The sequence below is a fragment of the Myotis lucifugus genome, unplaced genomic scaffold, assembly GCF_000147115.1.
Source record: "Myotis lucifugus unplaced genomic scaffold, Myoluc2.0 scaffold_274, whole genome shotgun sequence".
Taxonomy (NCBI): domain Eukaryota; kingdom Metazoa; phylum Chordata; class Mammalia; order Chiroptera; family Vespertilionidae; genus Myotis; species Myotis lucifugus.
Window position 1 is genome coordinate 1,419,911 of NW_005871322.1, and position 8,707 is coordinate 1,428,617.

General features: G+C 56.4%; 2 protein-coding genes across 2 annotated transcripts in view; one reads left to right on the forward strand and one right to left on the reverse strand.

Annotated features, from left to right (window-relative positions):
* ESRP2 (epithelial splicing regulatory protein 2) overlaps positions 1 to 1,682 on the reverse strand; it is a 7,621-nt gene extending 5,939 nt beyond the window's left edge. The window contains exons 1-2 of the mRNA XM_023763101.1: positions 1,355 to 1,682; positions 903 to 1,076 (exon numbers count right to left, since the gene is read on the reverse strand). Coding sequence (XP_023618869.1) covers positions 903 to 1,076; positions 1,355 to 1,682 — 502 coding nt within the window. The remainder of the gene's footprint in view (positions 1 to 902; positions 1,077 to 1,354) is intronic.
* Positions 1,683 to 7,899: 6,217 nt separating this feature from the next.
* The window catches only part of PLA2G15 (phospholipase A2 group XV), a 13,436-nt gene continuing 12,628 nt past the window's right edge, over positions 7,900 to 8,707 (forward strand). The window contains exon 1 of the mRNA XM_006099463.3: positions 7,900 to 8,057. Within this exon, the coding sequence (XP_006099525.1) occupies positions 7,943 to 8,057 (115 nt within the window). The 5' untranslated portion in view covers positions 7,900 to 7,942. The remainder of the gene's footprint in view (positions 8,058 to 8,707) is intronic.

Here is an 8,707-nt window from a genome sequence, read left to right on the forward strand (position 1 = left end):
CATGGGGCTGTTTTGTGGGGGGAGCCTCTTCCTCTTGCTTTTCCTCGTCTCCTTCTTCCCACCATAAGGCCTCAGCCAAAGGAAACGGGCAAAACCAGAGGGCTTTTTTTAGTCCTAAGGGGTCACATGGGACTTGGGAAAAACTCCCCAACGGTTCAGTGTAGGAGTTTTGGGGGGGTCGGGCCGGTTCTGGGGGGTGACAGAAATCCCCAAAAAGGCTCAAAAGGGGGCGGTTCAAATTTTCCCGGGTCTCACCCCAGGCCCCCTCACCCGGAGGGGAGACTGGGGGGGGTCCCGAGAGGCCATTAGGAGTCGTGGGGGGGGGGGGGTCAGACTCGCAGGGCAGAGTCTGTCCACACAGGTGGGCAGGCCAGGCCTTAGCCTGGCTCCAGGAGCGCACCTGGTGCCAAAGCGCGTTCGGAGGTGCGCGGGCCTGGGTGCTGCAGAAAGAGGACACCCCGCTCCCCAACTCCAGAGAGGGGCACTCTAGACCGGGCCCAGCCGGATGGGCCGGGCCAGGAGCCTCAACCCTACCCCACGTGGGGACTCGGCCTGTTTTCGTGGCCCTGCCCCTTTGGCGAGGGGCCTGCTGTTGCCTAGAGATGGGAGCGCGCTGGCGGGTGGGGACCAGCAGCAAAGGTGCACTGTGCGCGCGGGCTGCACAACCTCTCCTCCTTCCGGGACCGACATCCCGATCGGACCGTCCCGCGTGGAGGCCTCCCAGCCCCCTTTCGCCTAGTCCGTCTTGCTGAGGCTCCTTTACGGCGCGTTTCCCCCCCATTTTCCCGTCTATGTGACTAAGAAACTGAGTAAGAATCCGGTGGGAAGAAGGGACTCCAGCCCGGCGAGAACAAAGACATGGGGTGGCCAAGACCGGGCTGACCCTGAGGCGGGAGCCTCACCTCGCGGTTTCGGGAAAACAGGGCGTTGCGTCCGGACCCTCGGGTGGCGAACACGCCCGGGTGGACGGGGCTCCGACGCCTTGCCCACTGAACCCACACTCCGGCGCGCCCCCATTTGAAGGATAAAGACGGAAGCGCCGGGGTCGGAGGTGACTCGCACCGGCACGCGGCAGCCTGGAGGGAGAGTGGGAAGCAGACAGTCCTTCCGGCGCTTCCCCTGGGGGTGTAGCCTGGCGTCCACATGCCGCTGCCCCTCTCTGCACCGCCCACCCCTGCAAACGCCAAGCCAATCGGGCCCGGGCAACGTCGCTCTTCGGGCCTCGCCCCCCTCGAGATAAGTCTGGAATGTCAAATATTTGCTCGCGGGGCCGGGCGCCGCGGCGAGGTCAGGCCCCGCCCCCCGGCACGCGCATGCGCCGCGCGGAGTCAGCCCTTTCTTCCCCGAGTCGGGCCTGGCTCCCGGCTCCGCTTTCCGCGCAGCGGCACCTCGCAGCCCCGGACTCTCCTAAAGCTGCCCTGGCGCACATCGCTCCTCGTGGGCTCTTCTCCGGGCTGCGCCTTCGGGACCGAGCCCGGGCGCCCCCCGCGGGCCGTCCTGGCGCTGCTGGATCGCTGTCTCACCCATCCTAGCGCCCCCTTGCGGCCAACCTCTAGTCCGCGTTTGGCTTTTCCCTGTTCCGCGCGGGTCTCCACGCTGGCGCCTCCCGAAGCCTCCCTCTCGAGGTGAAGACCTTCCCAGCGTGGCATCCCTGAGCGCATTCCCATGGAAGACGCCTTCATGCGTGTCCAAGTCCCTACCGGATAGTGAACCTGAGCCAAGGGGCTGGCAGCGTGCGTGCGGAGGCTCCCGCAAACCCCCTTGCCTCCGTCCGACCGCCCCCCGTCGCAGGACAATGCCCGAGGCTTGGATTCTCCTTGAAAAACTAAATTAGTTAAAATACCCTTAAGGACCCTGCTGTGTTGATCTCTCTTACTCATCTTAGGATGGGTCCTCCCAAATGACCCCATTAATACTAAGTACCCCGCACTCCTGTCCTCTATTCGGCTCTGACATCTCCTTTCCCCCAGCACTAAACCAACTTCTAACACAGTAAGGCATTTATGCCCCAGCTGGTTTGGCTCAGTGGATAGAGCGTCAGCCTGCGGACTAAAGGGTCCCCGGTTTGACTCCCGTCAAGGGCACATGCCAGGTTACGGGCTCAATGCCCAGTAGGGGGCGTGCAGGAGGCAACCAATCAATGATTCTCATCATTGGATGTTTCTCTCCCTCTCTGAAATCAATTAAAAATATATATATTTTAAAAGGATAAGTCACTCATTGTTTCCCTGCTCCAGCTCCCACCCATGAGAAACACCATTATCCTTGAAAGACAGGCTCATTCCCAGGGGGCTCTCACTGGGCCTGGGACATAGTACAGTTGAGCATTAACAACAACAAAAAATAAAAGCCTAATTTTACTTGGTTTATTGAATCAGATTCTAATATCTGTTGCCCTTTTATTTCAATCCCTTCAATTTGATAAGCATTATCAAGTACCAATTATGGCCCAGGAGCAGGGACAATGAAGACCACGGCTTTGTGTATGTGCCAGTTGGCCCTCCCAAATCGAGGTTCTCACCCTGGATGCAATCAACTGCGGATCAATATATATATATATCTCATTTATATAGGGTGTCCCAAAATTCACACAAGAAGTAATTTTGATAGAAAACAAGTTTATAATTAAAAATTGTAAATTTTTTATTGACTCAAAGTATACAGTACAGGGTTATGTATGGAATAGCACATCAGGTAAATGGCCTCCATGGCTTTGCTGGCACATACACAAAGCCGTGGTCTTCATTGTCCCTGCTCCTGGGCCATAATTGGTACTTGATAATGCTTATCAAATTGAAGGGATTGAAATAAAAGGGCAACAGATACTAGAATCTGATTCAATAAACCAAGTAAAATTAGGCTTTTATTTTTTGTTGTTGTTAATGCTCACGCAAAATTCAAATCTTGCGTGAATTTTGGGACACCCTATATATATGAGCATCCGGATAATTTTGGTATGGGGGCATTAGGAGGAGTGGGGTCCTGGAACCAATCCCCCGAGATACTTAGGGAGCATTATAGTTGCTGAAGACCCAGTGAATAAATGGCTGGCTTGCTTGTCTGCCTCTGGGTATTCCAGCGATAGTCATCTTCCCTGAGCCAGAGGCTTTACACTAGTGTCTCATCTGCTTTCTTCACTTCCCTAACAACTCGCCCTTGACCTGGTTAACAGTGCTCTTCCTCCAGGTTTTCCCCTCAAGGCACCGCCCTTTGAAGCAAAGATCCCTACAGTAGTTTGAAATATCTGTATTTCACTGATAAGCCTCCCACTTCACTCTCACTAGGACTTAGGAATTATGAATGAATGAATGGAGATAAGGTTTGCCAGAAGGGTGAGTGAGGCCCCAGCGGTCCTGCCGGATGCCTTTCCCAAATCGTACTCCAGGTATTTGGGAGAGAGGAACTTGGTCCCTCCAGCCTAGCCTCGCTCTAGGAATCCCATCCTCGCTTCTTCCCCTCACTTCGTGGCAGGACCCGAAGGGCAAGTCCTGCCGCGAAGGCAGTGGACGCTCCTGCCGCTGATATGGGCAGATACCCGGGTGGGGATCCTCGCCTGGGACGGGAGTGTGGCGGGTCTCGTGGACCTCCGGGGAGCCTAGGAGTGGTGTAAAACCTCCTCCCTGGCCAGAAAACACCCTGCTGTGAGAGAGGATTCGACGCTGGGTGCCAGCTGGTGTCCCCCGCGGCGATCCACACGCGCTGTCCCAGGCCCATCCCCACCCTTAGCGGGCCCGGCGGCACCAGGCCACCCCGCCTCATCTCCCGGCCTCCAGAGCGGGGCTCCCCCCGAGTCTCCATCTCCGCCCCTTTGCCGAATCCCCGCCAGGGGCGCGCTGACTCTGCCGCTGGATCCAGCTTCCTTGAAGAAGCAGCACTGGAAGGTTCTACTTAAGGTGAAAGGGGAAGGCCCTTGACACACACACACACACACACACACACACACCCCGCAACCGCACCCTCCACCCCCGCACCCTCCACCCCCGCACCCTCCACCCCCGCACCCCAGCCGCCCCTCTCAGGCTTGAGAATCTTCGCAGCTCCTGGCTCCCTGGACAAAGGCCACGTTTTTTCTTTTTCTTTTTATGTCTCCCCCGCTCCCTCCCAAGTTTTTAAGCTTGGTCCCCAGGGCCCTCCACCTCAGTTCCACTCTCACCCACCATGTGCTCCAGACACACTGCTGGGATTGTTCAGGTCTGGAGGCTGTTGTACATGCTACGCTCCCTGCTGGAGCACTCTTTTTCATGACAAACTTCCACTTGTTCTTCAAGACCCATCCCTAATTCTTGCTCCAGGCAGCCTTCCTTGATGCCCAGGCCAGTTCCCGCAGGGCTCTGTCATGATTGGGTCAGTGTTTGGCCTCTCGTGACTCCGGGGAGGCTCTGGCAGCAGAGGAATAGGAGCCTGCTGAGCCATGAGCTTTAGGAGAGTAAGTTGACCTCCAAATGGGCTCAGTTCTAGCTACCAAACCAGCTCAGAAGCCCTGGTCTTGATTGGGTTGTTCCTTTTCCAGTTCTGACAGGCACTAGGATACTATCCTGGAAGGGTTGTAGAGAAGGGGGTGGTCTCATTCGTTCAACATATGTTAAGCACCTGCTGTATGCCAGGGACTGTGCTGGTGGTAATAGGACAGGTGAGGGGCCTATTCTTTCAGTGATTTTATATACACATACACATATATTTATTATATGTAATTATTTTTATCCTCACCCAAGGATTTGTGGGTTTTTTTCCTCATTGAGTCTAAAGAGAGAGGGTGGGAGAGAGAGAAAGAGAGAAACCTCGATATGAGAGAGAAACATCAATTAGTTATCGCCCATACATGCCCCGACCAGGGCTCAAACTTGAAATCTGGGTATGTGCCCTGACCTGGAATTTAACCTGTGACCCTTCCATGCATGGGACGGCACTCTAACCACTGAGAAACACTGGCCAGGGCCAGTGATTATATTTTAATGGGAGCCAGGCAAGGGCTACTTCAAAGTCAGTGGCCATGTCTGGGCTGAGGCCTAAATGCAGAGCTCAACTGAGTCCCCAAAAGTGGAGGCTGCAGACTAGGCCCAGTGCAACAAGTGCATAAGTCCTGCGGGAGAATGAGGTTTTTCTGTTCTAAGCAGCAAGGAAGCCATTGAGGCTGGAGATGAGAGAGCTACCAGAGTGGAAATTGGGGGAGACAGCCAGGGTACACAGCAGGGTCCTCATTCACTCTGATTCATGCATGCAATAGGAGAGCCATGAATGGGATTAGGTGGACATGATGGAGCCTGACAATGTTTAATGCTGGGGTCCAGCCCCATGGGGTCCAGGGGGTCCCAAAGGTGCGGACGGAGTCGGCGAAGAATGTTTTACACAGAGACAGCGTTCAGAACTCTGTAGCTTTCCTTAGTCTCCGTGGATCTTCCCTGTGCCTGGCTGAGGCCACAGAAAAAGATCCCAAGGCAAGCTGAGCCTTTATTTTATAGTGAGCGGTAAATAAGGTAGTGGTTTCCATAGTTACACAGTTCTTGTAAGTTTTACTTGTTTACACTGTTCTTGTGAGTTTCACTTATTTTTGTTCTTGTAAGTTTCACTTGTTTTTTTTTGTTCTTGTAAGTTTCACTTGTTTTTGTTCTTGTTGCACTTCCCTCAGCCCATTAGCTTCCCGAGTAAGATCTAGGGAGCGTAATAAGGTCAAGCCTAATTATGCTAAGAGGCCGAAACCGGTTTGGCTCAGTGGATAGAGCTTCGGCCTGCGGACTGAGGTGTCCCGGGTTCGATTCCGGTCAAGGGCATGTGCCTTGGTTGCGGGCACATTCCCGGTGGGGGATGGGCAGGAGGCAGCTGATCGATGTTTCTCTCTCATCGATGTTTCTGACTCTCTATCTCTCTCCCTTCCTCTCTGTGAAAAATCAATAAAATATATTTAAAAAAAATTATGCTAAGAGGACTGTGCCCTCTAAGCTGGGAATTGTTTATGACTTTGCCCACAGGTCAGTCTGAGGCTTAACCCTATATCAGCTCCCCACAGTTTAATAATGTCAATCTGGCATGTGGAGAACAATGGGGATGAGGGTAGTTTGGCTTTGGGAGGATAGAGTTGGGGAGGTTTGATGAGCACTTGGCTGTGGGCCTGAGCGTCAGGGAGGTATCTAGAGCCCAGGATGACTCCAAGTCTCTGCCCACTCTTCACCACCATTCCTCCTGCAGAAATCGTGTGGATGGTTGTGGCATGTGAAAAGGGGGGACCCTCACCTTCTGACTCCTCTCCACTGTGCCAGCATGAGTCATTGCTGACCAAACCATGGCACCCCCCTCCCCCAGTGGCCATGGTTCCTACCACCTGCAGGGCCTGTGGGAGTGGGGCACCTCGGGAACCACTTCCGAGGACAGAGCCGCCCTGTGAGGGACCCATGGTCGCCTGAGACTGTTGGGCTGACAAGACATTCAGACTGTGCCCAGGGTTCAAAGTGGCCCAAGCTGTCATGCTCCCTGTTCCCTCCCCACTTAACCCTTGATCTTTCATCTACTGCCTGTCCCTAGCCCTGGCAGAAGGCTCTCTATGATTTCCCACACTGGGCCTGCCAGGTCAGTCCTCAGGGGCTCTTTTGTTGTTGTTGTTTTTTCAGGGACTCTTCTACTGAGGTCTGGGATGGAGGTGAGGGAGGCAGGGGTGGTTTTTTAGGGGTGGGGGGGAGGGAAGAGGCCTCAGGCTAGAGCCTGAAGTTGGAGGTAGTTGGACCTTAAAGGAGGACCAATGTATTTCACTCTAAGAAAATAGGAGAGACAGGCTAAGATGGTGTGTAGATTCATTGCGGGGCACTGGGAGGGAGTGGAAAGGGTCAGCTACAGACCAAGAGGAAGGAAGGAAGAGGAGGGAGGGAGGGAGGGAGGGGAGGGAGGTTTATTTTGAAATCAGCTGATCAGGGTGTGACTGGCCCTTGGGAGGGAATGTGTGGAGGATCAAGACCTCCAGTCTCCAACACATGGTCCCTCTCTCCCAGAGAGATGCATGGTCCTGGTATATCGCCGCCTGTCAAGTCTTTGCCCACTGTGTTCGCCCCATTCCTCCTGCAGGGGGTCTGTGTCCTCCCTTGATCTCCATGTTCGCGTGTGCGGGGAGGTCCCAATACCCGGCCCGCTCTGGAGGGAACTTGCGGATGGGCCATGGCGCAGGGTCAGGGCTCAAGCCCACTCTCAACCGTGCCCGTGAACTGCTCCGTTTGTTGGGGTGACTCCATACTCCGCGCCCCTAAAAGGGAGGACATACATCTCACTCAGAAATGAAACCTGCTGACTTGGCCTGTCCCCGTCCCATCCAATTCCCGGGGGGCAGACGGCAAAGGGGTGCCTGCCCGGGTGTGGGTTGCCTGAACAACTCAGATATCCTCTGGGCAGGGTGTGAAGAACCGGAGGCGGCGGGGGAGGGGGGGGGTTGCGCAAAGGTCCTGGTCAACTCTGACCCCCTGAGGCCGCCAAACTGTCTGGGGCTTACTTTCCTTCCCCTTGGCTGTGACCGGAGTCGCTCAGCGGCCGCGATCACTGGACCATGAATCGCCGCTCAGCCAGGATCGTTCCAGATTCCAGGTCAGGCAGGCGCCGGGAATCGGGGGGCGGGGGGTGAGGGCTCGGAGGATGGGGGGCTGGGCTGGGTCCCCAGCAGCGGCGGCGGGGCTGGGTCTGGCCGGAGGGTGGAAGCCAGGCTGAGCCTGAACAGATCGATGCGCTCGGCTCGCAGCGCTGTCAGGGCAGCAAGTCCCGGACCAGCTGGAGCCCGGCCGCCAGCTCCGACTGGGCGGGACGCACTGGGGGCGAGTCCCTATTGGCCGGCGGCTTGCGGGAGCTGGGCCCTGATTGGCCCGGCCGCCGTGGAGGCGGTGGGCGGCGGGGTTAAGCGCGTCGCCGCGCCCGGCCTAGGCGCCAGCCAGGAGCTGGGAGTCGGCGCCAGGAGTCCGGTCCGCCCCGCGCCATGGGTCCCCGCCGCTGCCCGCGCCGCGCAGCCCTGCTCCCGGGGGGCCTCCTGCTCCTCCTGCTGCTCGCACACCCCGCGCTTCCGACCGGACGCCCCCCTCCGGTGGTCCTGGGTGAGGCACGAGTCGAGTAGTGGGTCTGTTGGCTCCTGCGTCGGGCAGGACCGGGTACGGGGGTGAGGGGGGCTGTCTCCCCGGTTTGCATGGGCTCCAAGCACGGGGTAGGGGGACGTAGGACCGTCTTGTCATCTGGGTCGGTCCGTCCGCCTCCTGCCATGCTGGTCGCGGGTGTGGTCACCCTCTCTGTCACCTTGCCCTGTAGATTATGGGGTAAGGAGTGTTATTTGCGGTAGTCCATCCGTCTGTCTGCCTGCGTCAGTCCCAAACCTTGTCCTGTCGTATCCCCATTTTTTTTTTAAGCTGGAAAGACTGAGGCCCTTTGGCCCCACTCCCGAGGGCCGGTTTGGGGGTAAGGTGGCCCCAGAGTTGGCCCCAGGGGCCTTAGTGTTGACTTAGGCTTGACTGGTAGGCTGTCTCCCTCGACCCCTTCAGCCCCTTACATCTCGGAAGGCATTGCAGAAAGGAAGCTCATTGGGAAAGGATTCCTGTCTTAACCTGCCACCAGGGCTCCCCCAAGACTGATCAGATGGGTAGTATTGGGCCTGAGGGAGGAGACCCTAGGGTAGTGGTTCTCAACCTTCTGGCCTTTTAATACAGTTCCTCATGTTGTGACCCAAGCATAAAATTATTTTCGTTGCTACTTC